The sequence below is a fragment of the Ammodytes marinus genome, assembly GCF_949987685.1.
Source record: "Ammodytes marinus genome assembly, chromosome: 6".
Lineage (NCBI taxonomy): Eukaryota > Metazoa > Chordata > Actinopteri > Uranoscopiformes > Ammodytidae > Ammodytes > Ammodytes marinus.
In genome coordinates, this window is record NC_137235.1 from 30,911,088 (window position 1) to 30,932,475 (window position 21,388).

At 40.1% G+C, this 21,388-nt stretch overlaps 1 protein-coding gene across 1 annotated transcript; it reads left to right on the plus strand.

Moving 5' to 3' along the window:
* Nucleotides 1-1,602: 1,602 nt before the first annotated feature.
* Nucleotides 1,603-19,532, plus strand: LOC307251536 (GTPase IMAP family member 8-like). The gene is made up of 7 exons (XM_080028904.1): nt 1,603-1,729; nt 5,529-5,649; nt 8,067-8,913; nt 13,650-13,657; nt 17,014-17,048; nt 17,172-17,292; nt 18,405-19,532. The coding sequence occupies exons 2-7, from the start codon at nt 5,550-5,552 to the stop codon at nt 19,226-19,228; spliced, it is 1,935 nt and encodes a 644-aa protein (XP_079885030.1). The 5' UTR covers nt 1,603-1,729; nt 5,529-5,549; the 3' UTR covers nt 19,229-19,532.
* Nucleotides 19,533-21,388: the final 1,856 nt, after the last annotated feature.

Below are 21,388 nucleotides of genomic sequence, written 5' to 3' on the forward strand. Positions count from 1 at the left end.
TATATATGATTTCAGATTTCCTTATGTTGAACTCACACAAACGGTGGGATCAGAACACCCACTACTGCTGCTGTCACATCATTCCCTGACTTTCCATGACTCCAATCATGAGGGGGCAATGTGAGCATGTCTGCACCTAGTGTATGGAGAGCTGTGTTTGTCAACGGTCCAATCAGGCACTGGTTTACAGCAGCTGGGGGCGAGATCATGCCACAGCGATAAGGAAGGATGATGGAGAAAACAGCTTGTCACACTATTAGACAACAGAAAAATGAAATAATTGATGTGCGATGGAAAAAGTGCACACACGGAGCACTGGCCTCCAGCGGATAGACTCACACAGCTGAACACTTGGTAGATTAAATATATGCATATGTTTGCTGTAGTCGAAGAAGTTTGCTTTGCCTACGGTGCCAAGTCATGTGACCAAACATACTTGGGCCATGAAATATTCCTTCTAATTGTAACTTTGACTGCAATTTCTTTCATATATTGATGACTATGTCTTATCTACATTACAATAAAAGTTAAATGTTCCTTTTATAAATGCTTGTTCTTCTTAGATTTTTCCCCAGAGATGACCGTTTTGGAGATGCTTACAAGGGGAAGCTTGGATCCCAGGTTGCACCCTGCTTATGCTGGACATATTATGCAGCCACATCAGGTGCTCAAAACCAAAATCCACACAAAGGTAAAAAAGTACTTTACACATAATGTATGGGTGTTCTCACAGTAATACATCACTTTGTTATGGGACAAGCAAACAAAGTAAAGCACACTCTCTCTCTCTCGCTCAACGGAGAGCGAGAGAGAAAGAGAGAGAAACAAACCTTTGCAGGCTATACAGCTGTTTATAAACAGGTATAAAAGTGTCATAAAAGAATGCGATTAATTTAGATGAATTAATCACAGAGCCTGTAATTAATTAGATTATTTTTTTTAATCGCTTGACAGCCCTAGTATATACGTAACATTACATTTCAGAGAGTTGTAACAAATAATAATAAAATTAATAACATTTTATGCATTTTATTACTGCAAAATACAGTGGTCAATATGAAAAAAGTGTATAAGGAATTATATCCGAAAGCATTTTATACTTTAAGAATTAGCTTTATAGCTTATAAAATTGACCGTGAACTCGCATTACGCAAAAAAAAAAGTCGGTTAAATTCAGTTTTATTGTCTTTGTAATTACTGTGTTTACTTTTTAATCAGCTAAGAAAGATGCAGCTGTCATTCTACAGAAGGAATAGGGAAATAGGGTTCATCAAATTACAAAATGAGTTTCTGTCAGTTTAAACTCAACAATAACATTATAAACATAATGAATTAGAACTGAAGTAGAAGAAAGACAAATAAATATAAATAGGCCTACAAATGAATGAACTATGGATGTAATGGGTCTTGGCTCTAGTTAGGCCTATAGTGAATGTGGCTTGGAGTGTTGTTCTGGTTCAACCTGACAAATTCAGAGGTTGTCATTTAAACCAAGTTGCAGTGTCCCCAGAAGCTGGTATTTGACTCTAACAAACACAGTCACTGTGCCTGTATAAAAGGCTCTGACTGTCGCTTTAAGAGCAGTTGCTCCCAGTCTATAGTGTATAAGTTAAGTTTCGTTTTCTGACAGTTAGTGCGAGAGAGAGATTCATGCAAGCCAGCAGGTTGCTCATCGTCCCTCTGTTACCTGCCTTATTATTTAATTCTCCTGTATTGAGTTCATGAAAATGTAAGTGCCTGTTACCTTGTTCCTTTATTGTGAGTGTCAATAATGTGTATGTGCAAGTTTGACGTTGGTTGTTAAACAGTGGTGTAGTCTATCTACGTGATACGCAGGTATACGCAGTATACCCACTAAGAAAGCTCCAGCATTTCCGTATGCCCACTAAAAAATGCGAAATGACACGTAACAAATTCGATATAGTGACAAAACTCAACTGTCATACTTTCATTCATAAATTCAACCTGTGCGCTGTGTCCCTGTGGAAGTCGCAACGGACTTATAATAGATAAGCGGGACCAGGCATTACCCCACGGCCCGTTTCATTGCGAACGGTTGGGTAAAAGAAAGGGCGATGCCCAACCCGAAAATACTGGCAGTGCGACGCAACATTCAGCTCAGTAGTCCCCTCGGGAGACGCGCACGGTGCTGTCGGAGCACACCAAAAGCGCGCAGGGACTTATTTTCTCTCAATGAGGAAAAAGTAATATTCTCAGTTTGCATAACCGGTCTGAAATTCATATTAACTTTTGCGAGCACTTCAAGATCGGATCAACAGTGCAGTTTTCATAGGCTTAGGTGGCGATTGATTCACCCTGTCAACTCATGCACTTTTTTTTTTTTTTTTTTTTTTTTTTTTTTAGTTTGTAGGCTATGTTTGATATCAACATCATATTATGCAAATGTAATGTACCATACAAAAAAATGTGGAATACAATGTGTTGGTCTGGATAGTTAATAGTCTAATACTTGAATCAGTTCATCTGGGAGATAATCCGAGGTTAATTGATCACGTCACGTTCACGTCCATGCACAGTGTGTATTGAGTTTATTTAAAAAAAAATGGAAATGGGACTGCCCTCAGTTGCACATGCACTGTATAGTCTATAGCCTATTTCTGCCTCGTCTGTGGAAAAAAAGATAGCTGGACAACAGAGTTCTACTGCTTAGTTCCTCTCACTGCATTTAAATGAATTCATTATATTACAGAGAAATATGTCCCGTAAAAGAAAAAGAGCACCACGCCCATCCCAGAGGACCCTGCATAATATTTTATTTTAAATTAATATTTTTATGGAAAATCCAAGTGTCTTTCTTCAATAGCTTCTAATTCACCCGACCCAGTGTCTCCAAATTCTTTGTTCACACAATTCTGCAGATTTAGCCTCTTAATTTTCCTCTCAAAGTACACCAGATTCATGCATTTCACTTAAAAAAGGTAAAAAAAATCTCCCGGGGGGGCATACCCCCGGATCCCCCTACAAGGGCCTAGAACAGACTTACTGATTTTTGTGTTTTTCTATTGTGTCACCAGAGGGCGGGAAACAATGTATTTTAATATAAAAAAAATCTGGGGGAGACCCCCATTCCCCCCCAATTTCATTTGGTAATAGAAATCCTAAACTCTGTGTTTCTAAAGGCAGGCTAAGGTGTAAAATGTGTTTTGCCTTTGCTGCACCTAATGCAGAAACAACAAAATTGTAAACTAACCACGGTGTAAGCCATATGTTTAATGTACAAATGCTATGCTGCATATTCAAGAAGAGGCTAGGAGGGAATCATCACAGTATACCCACTACAAAAAACTAGACTACACCACTTGTTAAGCTAAGTTAAGCAGCGTCGTTTGGTTGCTATGGCAGTTGGCTTATCACGTGAAAGGGAGATGTCCTGCACATGCAGTGTAGCCGCTCAGCCCCATGTCTGCTCTTTGGCGCGGCCATAGAGTCCCTTTATTTATCTGAGTATATTTTGTGTATGACCTTTTCCTGTATAATGAATGTTTAGTTATACCAGCCTGCTATACTGTATATGTTTAGCCAATAGGTATTTATTTATTATGCCTTATAAAACTAATGGTGTTTTATTTTACTGTTTTATAGAAAACTGGAAGACAATACAGAGGATTTAAATAAATACGTCTGAAAATAATATAGTCTAAAGAAAGCAACGTCTCATCATCATCATTCCTTGCACTCTGATCGGTGCACCATTCCTGGATGCTATTCATACCTTTGATCTAGCCCTCCTGCATTATCACTAAAACAGTGCCAGTGGTTTGGTAGGTGGCTGTTACTTGCAGGCATGCATGGTTAAACAGAGATCTGATGGCATAGACTTCTACGTAGCTTCTACAGTTAACCTTAAATTCTCAATTTCTAAGTTAAACATTTTCATAATTAACAATCGTACAAAAGGAAATAGCCTGCCGTCATAAGTATCAAACTTATGTTATCTGAGAGTTGAAGAAAAGCTGTCACAGCTTTGTCCATTTCCGTTCACTAGTTCACAAAGAGGGTTACTGTGTAGGCTACTGACTATGTGACAAAGAGGCAGAATGATAGGAACATGAAAACTATAGTTAATGCAATGGGACAAGTTCAGACACACAACCAGGTTTAGTAATGCAGTCGGGTTGAGACTTGTGACTCAAAGCCAGTGAAATGAAACTATCCCAGTAAACAAACAGTTGAACATTGTTATTTGAAAAGTGGGTGTGTTCTGTACGGTGGCGCTGAGCATTCACCAAATAAAAAAAAGTTTCAGAGCAGGATCTCGTAATTACGAGATAATATCTCGTAATTACGAGATAAGGATCTCGTAATTACGAGATAAGGATCTCGTAATTACGAGATAAGGATCACCCTCTCATTCATCAATAACGATGTGTGTGTGTGTGTGTGTGTGTGTGTTTGTGTGCAGACGAGGTGAACCTAGCCATAGGAAAACGTAGGCAATAGCCTTGGTTTCCGGACTACAATGGGCCCCATAATCAATACAATTATTTTAAATATTTGTTTACTGTTCATTCATTAATCAGCGATCGCATTGGGAAATGAGGGACACACTTTCACTTTGTATATGCAGTTTGTTCATTATGAGCCACCGGAGCCACCGTACTGTGTTGCCTCATCCAATCACAATGCCCGGTGGGCTAGTTCACTTTTACCTCCTGTTTGTTACTGTATCGGAACGCAGTTTTATTGAATGCTTTGATTAAATGCAGTCGTTAAACTCGGTGTAATCCATGACTCATACAAACACATAAGAACTTTCTACAAGGAGGGCATGACAATGATAGCCATGTCAACTTTGTGCAGATATGCAGTCACTGGGACTATTCAGGAGAAAAGCCCAGTCGGACCTCAGCAGCTGATCACGGGCGTAAAGCCGAAAGTGTGTCCCTCAGTAGCCTACCCGATGCGATCGCTGATTAATGAATGAACAGTAGCCTAAACAAATATTTAAAATAAGTTTATTGATTATGGGGCCCATTGTAGTCCGGAAACCAAGGCTATTGCCTACGTTTTCCTATGGCTAGGTTCACCTCGTCTGCACACAAATACACACACACAGACATCGTTATTGATGAATGAGAGGGCGATCCTTATCTCGTAATTACGAGATCCTTATCTCGGAATTACGAGATCTTTATCTCGTAATTACGAGATCCTTATCTCGTAATTACGAGATAATTATCTCGTAATTACGATTACGAGATATTATCTCGTAATTACGAGATACTTATCTCGTAATTACGAGATCCTGCAGTGAAACTTTTTTTTATTTGGTGAATGCTCAGCGCCACCGTAGTTCTGATAGTTTTGCTATAAAAGACTCTCCACTTGTCAACATAACATTCAGCTGAGGAAACACTTGTAAAGGTATGCTGTTTAAATTGAATGTAAGAAGAAAGCTTTGACTACATTGACTGATTATGTGACCAAACAATCTATGTTACCATTTATTTGATCAGTACTTGTTTTGATAGACTTTCTTCGTATTTTTCTTTTTTTTGTCTGTGAAGTTTTTGACAGAGATTACTGTTATGGAGATGCTACGAGGAAATGCTTGGATCCTTGGATGCACCCTGCTTCTGCTGGTCACATTTTGTGGTCAAAGTGCTCACTGCCAAAATCAACACGAAGGTATGTGACATAAAGACAGCAGCGTGACAGGCACAGTCAGGCCCGGATTAAATGGAAAGATTACACTAGGCATACCGCATTTTTTCGGTCCCCCTCCAAACGGATACTTTTTGATTTGGTGAAAAAACGACATACATTTGAACTGCCACACTGGTAACACTTTACAATAAGGTACACAAAAAAGAGTAGTTTCTGTTTTAAAAAGAGTAGTTACTGTTCCTAAAAGAGTATTTAGAGTAGTTACTGTTCCTAAAAGAGTATTTACTGTTCCTAAAAGAGTATTTACTGTTCCTAAAAGAGTATTTAGAGTAGTTACTGTTTCTACCTTATTGTAAAGTGTTACCGCCACACGATTATTATTATGCTCATTTATTTATTTAGGTATTTTCATGCAGCTTTCAAGCTTTGTTTCACTGTTTATATACAAATTGTTATATTGTTCAATAGTTGAAAGCATATATTCTAGGGATTCACCGAAAGTTCGGCCACCGAAATGGCAAAATAAATCATGTTCAATTACCAAATATTGACGAAATACTGACGAAATATTTGTTTAAGAGTTGTGCGTTTGTAAACAGGAGTAAAGAGAAACGTAACCGTGTTTGCGAGTTCACTTCTGTTCGTGAGCTCACTGCAGAAGCAGTTCTGTAAGGTGCGTGCAGAGTCTAGTGTGGGAGCAATTTTTCAAACTGGATGAAAAACAGTGCAGTGCAATGCTTTAATATATCATAAAGTTAAAACGGGAGATTTTTTTACCTTTTTATAGTGAAATGCATAAATCTGGTAGCCTGGAAATCCTGACCCTGATATCTTGAACGATAGAGGGTCTGGCGACGATCAATAGTAATTTCCAACTCTAGGGGCGGCTCCTACTCGTGCATTTCAAATGCCACTGCACGCAGTTGGATAGCACTACAACCAATCAGAGCGATGCACAAGTGACGTAAGCCCCGTTCGTTTAGCGAACAGCTGTTAAACTGTTCAATTAAACGTTTGCCGTTGTCGGTCGGCAAAACAGAACATTCCACTTACTTGCTAGTGAAAGCTATGAGTCCCGTCTTCCAATTCGTTAAGGGTCGAGGCCAAAGCAGTCTCAAACTCACACAACATATCCGCAGCCATCTTTGATGTTTACTATCACAGCTTCGACGTCGCATGCACGTCACTGTCGTCATCCGGTTACGTCCTCCCCAGAGCACCATATAAAGGGCTCTGGCGCGCCCATATTAGATAGAACCAATTGAAACGTTATACCAGATTTCTGGTAGTCTTGATAAGCTTCAACGGAGCGTCTCCAGACCAACACGCGCAGCAAATTTAATTTGCCAGCGCCTAGTGGCAGGTCTGGGAATGCCAGGCTATAAATCTGGTGCACTTTGAGAGGGAAATTAAGAGGCTAAATCTGAGGGATTTTGTGTGAACAAATATTTTGGAGACACTAGGTCAGATGAATTAGAATTAAAATCTATTGAAGAAAGACACATGGATTTTCCATAAAAATATTAATATTACAAAATAAAAATTCAGTGTCCTCTGGGATGGGCTTGGAGCTTTTTTATTTTACGGGACATATTTCTCTGTAATATAGTGAATGCATTTAAATGCAGTGAGAGGAACGAAGCAGAAGAACTCTGTTGTCCAGCTATATTTTTTTCCACAGATGAGGCTGAAATAGGCTATATACTATGCGAGGGCATAGGCGAGGGCAGCCCATAAACTCAAAACCGAGTGATAAGTTAACCTCGGATGAACTGATTCAATTATTAGGCTATTAACTATCCAGATGAAATCTTACATTTGCATAATTTGATGTCAATATCAAACACACATAGGTACTAAAATGTTATTATTTTTTTTTATTGCCTCTCACTGGGCCCCCAAGTGGAAATGGGCCTTAGGCACGTGCCTAGAATGCCTATGCCTAGATCCGGCCCTGGGCACAGGTGTGTCATGAGAGGAGAGCAAAACGAGTCCATCAACTGACAAAATATTTCTAAACAATACACTGCAGTTTGCCATTCTTTTCAGCATAAATGCACTGATACACTAAACATAGCAGGGTTTGATTTGAAACACAGTACGGGTACTGTTTTCATTAAAGAACACAATGGAAATAAGTTTAAATAAAAAACCTCTAAGTTGCCTCAGTTAGTTGACTTTTTTATAATTTGCTTATCATGCTTTGGCTACTTTTACAACAATGTATTGAGTAATGTTAAAGCAGTATGCATACTAGTATGTGGAGGATTCACTGGCTGGTGCAGCCTTTTATGATTAAAGTTACAAATCAGCTTGGCTGAAGTAAAATATACAATTGATTCTTGAAAAATGATTTGAAATATTCATACACATTCATCACACTTCTTGAAATCAACAACTTGAATCAATGACACCAATGTTTTATCAACTGTCCACAGATCCTGACTTGAGACTCATTCTGGTTGGAAAAACTGGGACAGGTAAAAGTGCTTCTGGGAACACCATCCTGGGTCGTGAAGACGTCTTTAAAGAGGAATGTTCTCCTGAATCTGTGACTAAAGGCTGTCAAGTAGAAGAGGCAAAAGATGGCAAGAGGAACATCGTTGTCATCGACAGCCCAGGGCTGTTTGACACAAACAAAACACAAGAAGAAGTGAAAGCGAATATTGAGGAGTGTGTTGACAAGTCAGTTCCTGGACCCCATGCTTTTCTGTTAGTGATCAGTCTCAAGTCAAGATTCACAGAAGAGGAAAGGTCCGCTGTGAAGTGGATCCAGGATAATTTTGGCTCAGATTCTTCCATGTATACCATTGTCCTGTTCACACATGCTGACTGGCTAGAGAAAGAGGGTAAATCTGTGCACGAATTTCTGAGAAAGAGCGAAAATCTGCGAAGGCTGGTAAACGAGTGCGGAGGAAGATACCATTCACTCAGCAATGACAAGAGACAAAACAGATCACAGGTCAGAGAGCTTATGGAAAAGATAGAGAAAATGGTGAAGTCCAATGGAGGAGGACACTACACCAATGCCATGTACCAGAAAGCCCAAGAGAAACTTGAAAAGGAGAGGAAAGAGAGGGAGGAGGAAGAGGAGCGAAGAGAGAAGGATGAGGAAGAGAGAATCAGAGAGGAGGAGAAAAAGAGGGCTTGGTGTAAATATGCAGCTTATACTTCCGTGGGACTTTTTTTAACAGGACAATGGTATGCCTCAACCGCTATCAGAGCAGCGGCTGTAGCACTTGGACTCAGTGAAGGTTATGATTGCACAAAAGAAATGTTTACTTAGTTATGAGACCTGTGTGAACAAAAGAAAATATGGAGGAGTAAATAATGGCTACACCTGAAAGTAATTGCCTCCACTCAGATTCATGTTAACTAAATCCTAACTTGATGTACAGCAGTGTGCATTTTACTTTTCTGTTTCCATTTTAACCTGTACTTTTTATTTTATTTAAATGTTTTACTTCTTTTCATTCGCTTTTAAATGTCTTCTAATGTGTTTTATGTATTTTAATCTTGCCCCTGTAAAGCACTTTGAGTGGCCTTGTGTTTGAATTGTGCTATATAAATAAACTTGCCTTGACTTGCCTTGCCTTGCATGCATTATTTGATATTGGAATGTATTTCAAGGTTTTCAATTGTGAGGGCCGAAAAATATTTTCAATAAAGTTTTAAATTCGCCTTGGATTCATTGCTAATTTTATTTATTCACTTTTTTGTATTTTTGGTTTTCTTTATGCCATAGCTTCAATGGCTTTCTGAACAAACTTTTAATGTGAGACAGAGTACTCCGTCAAATCCCAGAAATAAATTAGTAGACAACGACATATTCCTATGAAAATCTAAGAAAATCATGACTGTGCCAGGCCGTCAAATGTTAACCGTATTTGAGCCATCTGTGTTTTAGAAGGAAAAACTCACATTAGTATGACTAAAGGCTGATAGGTATAACTATATCAAAAGTGCATGCATTGTTTTTGGTATGTTGGAGATATTTAAAGCTCCCATATTAAAGTGTAACTGAACCCTTTTACTTGTTTTTTGAGATAGAAGCTGAATTAAATCACTATGTTGTTAAGGAACACTTATATGCTGGTGTTAACATTGAAAACAATTGCAATATGTTAAATATCGGCAATTTAAGAAATGTTTTGTATTGTAAATCATTTGAGAACTTTACTAAGATTTGAAAAAAACTTTTTTCCATCGGGTTCGAAAAATGACGTACTACTGTACTTTTGGTTCAGTAGTACGTCATCACGTCGCCGCAAAGCCGGTCACGCTCTTCATAGGTCCATGGCTGATCCATGAGCTACTACTGTTATACCATCCCTCCAAGGATGTTATTTCGGGGGTTAACACACTTCACTTCTATCGGCAGTGTGTCTGCATTATCTCACACTGTATAACACACACACACACACACACACACACACACGGACCCGGACTTGTTCATTACTTCACTTGATTGACACACGCTACCGCTCGCTCGCTCACACACAGACACACACAGACTGCCGCTCGTTCACTTGCGCTACTCGGTCTCCTAACACTACGATAGAAACACCCGCCAACAATTTAGAATAAGAAAGTCCTCCACCTCAGACGACCCATCTGTGTGGCATATGAGCTCACTGTGTAGCGATAGTGCCGTTAGACTTTGTGTCACTCGATATTTCAATGAAGTCATGTCATTCAGATCTTCCTGAGTGACAGCTACTAGCAGCTAGCCCCCTCCTTCACAGACATCGCGCGCCCCCTCCCTCCCGAAAGTCGGCCGGCTGATGTCGGAATGTTTTAAAACAATGGTTCTCAAACGGAATTCAGAATCCATGGTCTGAAAGCATTTTTCAAAATCGTGCAGTAGCTCAAACAGGGGGTTCAGTTACCCTTTAAACACTTTTCGGTTCTATTATACACCATATTATATGGTCTTAGTGGTCCCTAATACGTTTTTCTTTAATTGATTGCTGAAAAAAACTTTCAGATAATTTATTGTACTATGCTGATGTTCAGCTAATCTCACAATGGCCTATTTTTTAAAAAGAGCTGCAGCTCCCCTCGTAAATATACAATCTTTGAGCTCCCCCCGCCCCCTGTCCGGAAGCGAAGCCAGATACGCCTCGCCCTCTGTCAGTCGGGGCCGTGGACCAATAAGAAATAAGGGTGTGGGCTGCACAGTGGAAGCTTCTGGCTTTCCAGTTCCAGGTCAGAAACGAGGAGAATTCTGACTGGAGTATATTGGGGGGGAGGGGTGGGTGTTTCAGAAAGGGGGAGAGTGAGAAAAGGAGAGATTGTTATTTTTTAAAATATTTTGGCAGTCTCTAGGCACTAGGGTTGCTGAAATTTCCCGAAATGGCCCCTTTTCAAATCCCGGGATTTCAGAGCTCCTCACGGGATTTCCCGGGATTTCCCGTTGAAACCATTATTGCCCTTTAATACTACTTTAATGGGACTAAATCAATGCCAATAGATAAATAAATGCAGCAGAACAACGCTGTATTACATCACGTTTTATTTCTACTTAAATAACATGAAGAAAAGCCATTCAAATTAGGCAAAATATTTTCCAGAAGATGCCTATTGAAAACGGTGTTTTTATGAAGAAAATACGAAAACATTTTCACAGAGGTTCAATATCAAAACATGGCCAAAAAACGGTGTTTGGCGAACAAATGTATTTCAAACAATCTATTTTTATTTCTATGAACGAAATCAGTTTAAATTGAATATTTTCCAAAGGATAGGCAAATAACAAAAAATGCACTACCGATTGCTCTTAACGTGTGAAATAAGACATGACAGAACTAACAGCCTATTCAAACTGACACGCTAAGCAAGATTACTTTCCAGCTTTCCTTTCTTTTATTTTCATGAAGTGTGACTTCAAGAAACACTGCTCAGCCTGTTTCTGAGCTTTGTCACGAACTGACCACACCGAGAACGCTCTTTCTTCCACGGACGTCGGCTGTATGGTGGAAAGTGCAGAGTAGAGCTGCTGCAGGTGTTTGGGTCGCTCTTTGGTTGCCTCGAAGAGCGCAAACTCTTTTGAAATTATTTTGTGGAGGTCATTCCCATACCTCTGGTCTGGCTCGGGACATTGCATGCAGTCATTAGCCTCGTTCGACTTGGAGCCGTCTTGCTCAGACCTGCGCAACTATGAAGCCCGTCTTGCTGAGCGCACAACAAAAATGCTGTGCGCTCAGCAAGCCGAGCGTCATAATTGCGCAGGTCTGAGCAAGACGGCGACATCTCTAACGAGGCTAATGACTGCCTGCTGCAGATGTGCAGTAAGGCTCTGGGTCATCGTCTGCTCGCGTGGCTCTGGCTGATACGCATATTCTTGGGTATCATCAGACTCTTCCTCGGACACAGCACTTTCAGTATTGTAGAGGCGCTGGTATTTCGTATGCCTGCCTGTCTAAATAATATTTAAAAATATATCCCCCCTCAAAAAAAACTAAAAAAAAAAAAAAACGGGAGGACGGGTCCCGCGGCCAATTTCCGGTACTCCCGGACTGACTCATTTCACGGGAATCCCGAAATCCCGGGACCCGTCCAGCAACCCTACTAGGCACCCCGTCAACTCATGCACTTTTTTTTTTTTTTTTTTTAGTTTGTAGGCTATGCTTGATATCATATTATGCAAATGTAATGTACCATACAAAAAAATTTGGAATACAATGTGTTGGTCTGGATAGTTAATAGCCTAATACTTGAATCAGTTCATCTGGGAGATAATCCGAGGTTAATTGATCACGTCACGTTCACGTCCATGCACAGTGTGTATTGAGTTTATTTAAAAAAAAATGGAAATGGGACTGCCCTCAGTTGCACATGCACTGTGTATAGTCTATAGCCTATTTCTGCCTCGTCTGTGGAAAAAAAGATAGCTGGACAACAGAGTTCTACTGCTTAGTTCCTCTCACTGCATTTAAATGAATTCATTATATTACAGAGAAATATGTCCCGTAAAAGAAAAAGAGCACCAAGCCCATCCCAGAGGACCCTGCATAATATTTTATTTTAAATTAATATTTTTATGGAAAATCCAAGTGTCTTTCTTCAATAGCTTCTAATTCACCCGACCCAGTGTCTCCAAATTCTTTGTTCACACAATTCTGCAGATTTAGCCTCTTAATTTTCCTCTCAAAGTACACCAGATTCATGCATTTCACTTAAAAAAGGTAAAAAAAATCTCCCGGGGGGGCATACCCCCGGATCCCCCTACAAGGGCCTAGAACAGACTTACTGATTTGTGTGTTTTTCTATTGTGTCACCAGAGGGCGGGAAACAATGTATTTTAAAATAAAAAAAATCTGTGGGAGACCCCCATTCCCCCCCAATTTCATTTGGTAATAGAAATCCTAAAGTCTGTGTTTCTAAAGGCAGGCTAAGGTGTAAAATGTTTTTTGCCTTTGCTGCACCTAATGCAGAAACAACAAAATTGTAAACTAACCACGGTGTAAGCCATATGTTTAATGTATAAATGCTATGCTGCATATTCAAGAAGAGGCTAGGAGGGAATCATCACAGTATACCCACTACAAAAAACTAGACTACACCACTGGTTGTTAAGCTAAGTTAAGCAGCGTCGTTTGGTTGCTATGGCAGTTGGCTTATCACGTGAAAGGGAGATGTCCTGCACATGCAGTGTAGCCGCTTGGCCCCATGTCTGCTCTTTGGCGCGGCCATAGAGTCCCTTTATTTATCTGAGTATATTTTGTGTATGACCTTTTCCTGTATAATGAATGTTTAGTTATATCAGCCTGCTATACTGTATATGTTTAGCCAATAGGTATTTATTTATTATGCTTTATAAAACTAATGGTGTTTTATTTTACTGTTTTATAGAAAACTGGAAGACAATACAGAGGATTTAAATAAATACGGCTGAAAATAATATAGTCTAAAGAAAGCAACGTCTCATCATCATCATTCCTTGCACTCTGATCGGTGCACCATTCCTGGATGCTATTCATACCTATTGATCTAGCCCTCCTGCATTATCACTAAAACAGTGCCAGTGGTTTGGTAGGTGGCTGTTACTTGCAGGCATGCATGGTTAAACAGAGATCTGACGGCATAGACTTCTACGTAGCTTCTACAGTTAACCTTAAATTCTCAATTTCTAAGTTAAACATTTTCATAATTAACAATCGTACAAAAGGAAATAGCCTGCCGTCATAAGTATCAAACTTATGTTATCTGAGAGTTGAAGAAAAGCTGTCACAGCTTTGTCCATTTCCGTTCACTAGTTCACAAAGAGGGTTACTGTAGGCTACTGACTATGTGACAAAGAGGCAGAATGATAGGAACATGAAAACTATAGTTTATGCAATGGGACAAGTGCAGACACACAACCAGGGGTGGACTGGGACAAAAATTCAGCCCTGGCATTTTTGGCCATGGCAGCCCAACATGATTATTTATACGATATATGGAGGCAGGGGCGTTGCTCCAAATTCTGGGCCCCTATACAGGAAGTCCTGATGGGCCCTCTGATAGGCCTTTCACACCGCCGCAAAATCGGAGCTAGTTCTGGGCTTGTTCGGAGTTAGAGCCAGTGTTTTGGTTTCACACCGCCAGAGAGCCTGCTCCGGGCCGTAAAAACCGGGGGAACTCATACCCCAGGATTGAGCAGGGTTTGATAAGAACTGCTTGCGCGAACGGTTGGGGGAGGGATTATCCTGACCAACCAGAGCAACTCAAACCTCATGCCCGCCATATTTAAAAACACCGCTACTACGAGACGTAAACATAACATAATTACCGAACGTAGCGATCAAATTGACCGGCGAGAATACGCTGTATGGGTCCTGTTTGCTTAAGAAAGCAAAGCGAGAGCCAACAAGTGTAAAAATAAGACGTATTCGCCGCTGTTGTTGTGCTTAAAGCTAGCGGTAGCTTTAGCGTTAGCCACAAGAGCAGCGGCGTCGGGTGACGTACACACACGTTTACAGTGACGTCATGACGTTGCTCTCTTGCCGGCTCCATGGCTGTCTCCGGTCGATGTGAAACCAACCGGTTCATAACTGGGATAAGGCTGTAACCAGTTTTGAACTGACCCCAACACCAGCCTGGAACTGACTCTTGGTTCATTTTGGTGTGAAAGGCCTATGAGAGGCAGTCTTACAATACAAACATGTAAAAGCTATGTTTGTCTATAGTCCAAAACGTATGAGTGACTGGTCACTCTCTGAGCCAGATAACAACACAATGTTTCTATTGATGAATGACCAAATCATTACGCGTACTTGAACACAACCCCTGGTCTAATGACTCTTAATAACCATGCACACACACAGTGTTTCTCACAGGAATTTGGGAGACTGTGTCGTGGACCCTGGACCTTCTAGAGCAGGGGTTCTCAACCTTCTGCAAGCTGGGCCCCCCCAAAGCTGGGTCATTGCAGTTGGGCCCCCCCACCGACCCTGACACCCCCCCCCCCCCCCCCACACACACACACACCACCCTACACAGATAGATAGATAGATAGATAGATAGATAGATAGATAGATAGATAGATAGATAGATAGATAGATAGATAGATACTCTATTATTGTTATTATCACAAGGGCTAGGCCAGTGGCGCACCTTTGAGTTGAACATTGGGTTTAGGGTTGGGGTCCGGAAATTTCTTATAATTTAACGTTAAATTCTGGTGCACTTTTATGTGACACTGAGGAAATGTTTTTTTTTTAAATCTCCTTAGAAGAGAAGAAAATAGTAGCCTAAATAGAACATACACAGAATACATTCTACAATAGGTATACCTGTTATGAAAAAGCTTCACAAAACAAAGTCTATGATCAATGGGAAACACTGCTGTCTGACAACCCAGTTCAGAGAATGTTTCAACTATTGAGTCTTGGATTTGGAAAGTGGCCAGATTTAGCTCAAAATGCTACCTGCGATTAATGTGCTGTGCAGCCTGAACGCGGAGTTGTGTGTGTCTCAGTGGCGATTCCAGGAAATTTTGACTGGGGGTGGCCAAGGTGGGCCACAGAGCTAGAGTGGGGTGGCCATCACACCCCTGAATGAATAGCATGTGATATGCTGTACAACCAATTCAAAGATGATTTATAATCCCAAATGCCCAAATCATGTTAGTATCCATTGTAATGTTTGTCAGAAAACTAAACCCCTGAAGGGGGGTCTGGGGGCATCCCCCCCAGAATATTTTTTTGTGTTTTTAACATGTAATCTAAGCATTCTGGTGCATTCTGGCGAAGATAATAAAGGAAAAAGTCAATATTCATTTCAGTTCAGATGAATAGTAAAATTAGCAAGACAACATAACTTGCTAGCAGCCAGATGCCTAACAACTGGACAGAGGGACGGATGACCACTAGCTTTTGACCAAATATCTTGCTAAAAAAATAAACCTTTATTTATGAAATTCTGCCCTAAGAACATGTTACACTCGCTAACTACAAACTTACATTTTTTTATTCAGATTTCAAAAATCTGCTGGGACACGTGCCCATACACATGCATGGGTGGCACACATGTCACAAGCACACTTATGCTGTTTTCAAGACCTTTGCTGACCAGAGACCAGTTCTAGTGGCCACAGTCCTACCATTAATTCAGTACTTGAAAATTGCAAACTGATCTCATATCAGTGGATTGGAGTGTTTGTGTGATGAACTTGGCAACTACCTATCAAAAAAATTTAAGAAAGAAAAAAAAATACATATCATCTCTGAACTAGGCTACATATCAGGAATAAAATTTAAATTACAAAAAATAAAAAAAAAATAAAAAAAAAATTAAGATTAAGATTTTTTTTTTGTGGGGGGGAGCGCGCCCCACCGGTTGAGAACCACTGTTCTAGAGGGGTCCGGGGGAATGCTCCCCCGGAAGATTTTTTTTTAAATGTTAAAGTAAAATTCATCAATCTGGTGCACTTTGAAGAGAAAACTAAGGATAAATCAACTGTTTCCTATGTAAGCTATTTAGTAGGCTATTATTTGCTGGAATAATGTATAGACACAGATGACCAAAAAGCAGAAAGAAGAAATGTATGTACATGTTTAAAAAATCCAGTCAGTTTCGGGATTTTTTTTCCTTTGTTTGTATTTTTTAATGGCCCAATATAGGCCCCTGATCTTCGTAGCCCCGAACAATGTTATTTAAAAAATAACATAAATGTACTGACCGGGGCATACCGGGACGATGCCCGGTATGCCAGATGGCCAGTCCACCCCTGCACACAACCAGCTTTTAGTAATGCAGTCGGGTTGAGACTTGTGACTCAAAGCCAGTGAAATGAAACTATCCAGTAAACCAACAGTTGAACATTGTTATTTGAAAAGTGGGTGTGTTCTGATAGTTTTGCTATAAAAGACTCTCCACTTGTCAACATAACATTCAGCTGAGGAAACACTTGTAAAGGTATGCTGTTTAAATTGAATGTAAGAAGAAAGCTTTGACTACATTGACTGATTATGTAACCAAACAATCTATGTTACCATTTATTTGATCAGTACCTGTTTTGATAAACTTTCTTCGTATTTTTCTTTTTTTTGTCTGTGAAGTTTTTGACAGAGATTACTGTTATGGAGATGCTACGAGGAAATGCTTGGATCCTTGGATGCACCCTGCTTCTGCTGGTCACATTTTGTGGTCAAAGTGCTCACTGCCAAAATCAACACGAAGGTACGTGACATAAAGACAGCAGCGTGACAGGCACAGGTGTGTCATGAGAGGAGAGCAAAACGAGTCCATCAACTGACAAAATATTTCTAAACAATACACTGCAGTTTGCCATTCTTTTCAGCATGAATGCACTGATACACTAAACATAGCAGGGTTTGATTTGAAACACAGTACGGATACTGTTTTCATTAAAGAACACAATGGAAATAAGTTTAAATAAAAAACCTCTAAGTTGCCTCAGTTAGTTGACTTTTTTATAATTTGCTTATCATGCTTTGGCTACTTTTACAGCAATGTATTGAGTAATTTTAAAGCAGTATGCATACTAATATGTGGAGGATTCAAATGGCACTGGCTGGTGCAGTCTTTTATGATTAAAGTTACAAATCAGCTTGGCTGAAGTAAAATATACAATTGATTCTTGAAAAATGATTTAAAATATTCATACTAGGGCTGTCAAGCGATTAAAAAAATGTATCTAATTAATTACAGGCTCTGTGATTAATTAATCTAAATTAATCGCATACTTATATGACACTTTTATGCCTGTTTATAAACAACTGTATAGCCTAAGGTCTCTCTCTCTCTCTCAACTGCCGACTCGTTAACCATCGTCCTACTCATAGCCAAAAATAGTGACACACACACACACACACACACACACACACACACACACACACACACAAAAGAGGACAAAAAGGCAGGCTGCATATGCTAGGAAGAGTGGCGGGGGGGGGGGGGGAACGACGACGACGAGGCTGCTAACAAACAAAATAAGATAACTTCCTACCTTCATGCTTATTTGCCCGAAGCTTCCCATAAAACGTCCATAGAGCCCTCTCGCTTCTTTCTTTACTCTTTAATCCCGTGCAGGCCGTGTCCGCAAACTAGGTGCAGCTCCGCTATCGTCTCACCCCTTTTGCACCGGGTCAAAGGGCACTATAGAAGTGCGATTAATCTGCGTTAATTTTTTTAATCGCGTTAATTTTTCTGTGATTAATTAATCGATATTAACGCGTTAATTTGACAGCCCTAATTCATACACATTCATCACACTTCTTGAAATCAACAACTTGAATCAATGACACCAATGTTTTATCAACTGTCCACAGATCCTGACTTGAGACTCCTTCTGGTTGGAAAAACTGGGACAGGTAAAAGTGCTTCTGGGAACACCATCCTGGGTCGTGAAGACGTCTTTAAAGAGGGAATGTCTCCTGAATCTGTGACTAAAGGCTGTCAAGTAGAAGAGGCAAAACATGGCAAGAGGAACATCGTTGTCATCGACAGCCCAGGGCTGTTTGACACAAACAAATCACAAGAAGAAGTGAAAGTGAATATTGAGGAGTGTGTTGACAAGTCAGTCCCTGGACCCCATGCTTTTCTGTTAGTGATCAGTCTCAAGTCAAGATTCACAGAAGAGGAAAGGTCCGCTGTGAAGTGGATCCAGGATAATTTTGGCTCAGATTCTTCCATGTATACCATTGTCCTGTTCACACATGCTGACTTGCTAGAGAAAGAGGGTAAATCTGTGGACGAATTTCTGAACGAGAGCAAAAATCTACGAACGCTGATAAACGAGTGCGGAGGAAGAAACCATTCACTCAGCAAAGACAAGAGACAAAGCAGAACCCAGGTCATAGAGCTTATAGAAAAGATAGATACAATGGTGAAGTCCAATGGAGGAGGACACTACACCAATGCCATGTACCGGAAAGCCCAGGAGAAACTTGAAAAGGAGAGGAAAGAGAGGGAGAAGGAAGAGGAGCGAAGAAAGAAGGAGGAGAAAGAGAGGGCTTGGTGTAAAAAAGTATTTTATACTTCCGTGGGACTCTTTTTAACAGGACAATGGTATGCCTCAACCGCTATCAAAGCAGTGGCTGTAGCAATTGCACTCACTCAAGGTTATAATTGCACAACAGAACTGTTTACTTAGATACCTTAGAGACCTGTGTGAACAAAAGAAAATATGGAGGAGTAAATAATGGCTAAACCTGAGTAATTGCCTCTACTCAGATTCATGTTAACTAAATCCTAACTTGATGTACAGCAGTGTGCATTTTACTTTTCTGTTTCCATTTTAACCTGTACTTTTTATTTTATTTAAATGTTTTACTTCTTTTCATTCGCTTTTAAATGTCTTCTAATGTGTTTTATGTATTTTAATCTTGCCCCTGTAAAGCACTTTGAGTGGCCTTGTGTTTGAATTGTGCTATATAAATAAACTTGCCTTGCCTTGCCTTGCCTTGCCTTGCATTATTTGATATTGGAATGTATTTCAAGGTTTTCAATTGTGAGGGCCGAAAAATATTTTCAATAAAGTTTTAAATTCACCTTGGATTCATTGCTAATTTTATTTATTCACTTTTTTATGTTTTTGGTTTTCTTTATGCCATAGCTTCAATGGCTTTCTGAACAAACTTTTAATGTGAGACAGAGTACTCCGTCAAATCCCAGAAATAAATTAGTAGACAACGACATATTCCTATGAAAATCTAAGAAAATCATGACTGTGCCAGGCCGTCAAATGTTAACCGTATTTGAGCCATCTGTGTTTTAGAAAGAAAAACTCACATTAGTATGACTTAAGGCTGATAGGTATAACTATATCAAAAGTGCATGCATTGTTTTTGGTATGTTGGAGATATTTAAAGCTCCCATATTAAAGTGTAACTGAACCCTTTTACTTGTTTTTTGAGATAGAAGCTGAATTAAATCACTATGTTGTTAAGGAACACTTATATGCTGGTGTTAACATTGAAAACAATTGCAATATGTTAAATATCGGCAATTTAAGAAATGTTTTGTATTGTAAATCATTTGAGAACTTTACTAAGATTTGAAAAAAACTTTTTTCCATCGGGTTCGAAAAATGACGTACTACTGTACTTTTGGTACAGTAGTACGTCATCACGTCGCCGCAAAGCCGGTCACGCTCTTCATAGGTCCATGGCTGATCCATGAGCTACTACTGTTATACCATCCCTCCAAGGATGTTATTTCGGGGGTTAACACACTTCACTTCTATCGGCAGTGTGTCTGCATTATCTCACACTGTATAACACACACACACACACACACACACACACACACACACGGACCCGGACTTGTTCATTACTTCACTTGATTGACACACGCTACCGCTCGCTCGCTCACACACAGACACACACAGACTGCCGCTCGTTCACTTGCGCTACTCGGTCTCCTAACACTACGATAGAAACACCCGCCAACAATTTAGAATAAGAAAGTCCTCCACCTCAGACGACCCATCTGTGTGGCATATGAGCTCACTGTGTAGCGATAGTGCCGTTAGACTTTGTGTCACTCGATATTTCAATGAAGTCATGTCATTCAGATCTCCCTGAGTGACAGCTACTCCTTCACAGACACCGCGCGCCCCCTCCCTCCCGAAAGTCGGCCGGCTGATGTCGGAATGTTTAAAAACAATGGTTCTCAAACGGAATTCAGAATCCATGGTCTGAAAGCATTTTTCAAAATCGTGCAGTAGCTCAAACAGGGGGTTCAGTTACCCTTTAAACACTTTTCGGTTCTATTATACACCATATTATATGGTCTTAGTGGTCCCTAATACGTTTTTCTTTAATTGATTGCTGAAAAAAACTTTCAGATAATTTATTGTACTATGCTGATGTTCAGCTAATCTCACAATGGCCTATTTTTTAAAAAGAGCTGCAGCTCCCCTCGTAAATATACAATCTTTGAGCTCCCCCCGCCCCCTGTCCGGAAGCGAAGCCAGATACGCCTCGCCCTCTGTCAGTCGGGGCCGTGGACCAATAAGAAATAAGGGTGTGGGCTGCACAGTGGAAGCTTCTGGCTTTCCAGTTTGTGAGGTCAGAAACGAGGAGAATTCTGACTGGAGTATATTGGGGGGGAGGGGTGGGTGTTTCAGAAAGGGGGAGAGTGAGAAAAGGAGAGATTGTTATTTTTTAAAATATTTTGGCAGTCTCTAGGCACCCCGTCAACTCATGCACTTTTTTTTTTTTTTTTTAGTTTGTAGGCTATGCTTGATATATTATGCAAATGTAATGTACCATACAAAAAAATTTGGAATACAATGTGTTGGTCTGGATAG

What these genes read in the sequence shown, in the direction of transcription:
- LOC307251536 (XM_080028904.1), top strand. Translation starts at nt 5,550, where the DNA reads ATGGAGATGCTACGAGGAAATGCTTGGATCCTTGGATGCACCCTGCTT. An exon ending in GTATGCTGTTTAAATTGAAT is followed by an intron (nt 17,049 to 17,171) that starts GTAAGAAGAAAG and finishes TTGTCTGTGAAG; the next exon opens with TTTTTGACAGAGATTACTGT. An exon ending in CTGCCAAAATCAACACGAAG is followed by an intron (nt 17,293 to 18,404) that starts GTACGTGACATA and finishes AACTGTCCACAG; the next exon opens with ATCCTGACTTGAGACTCCTT.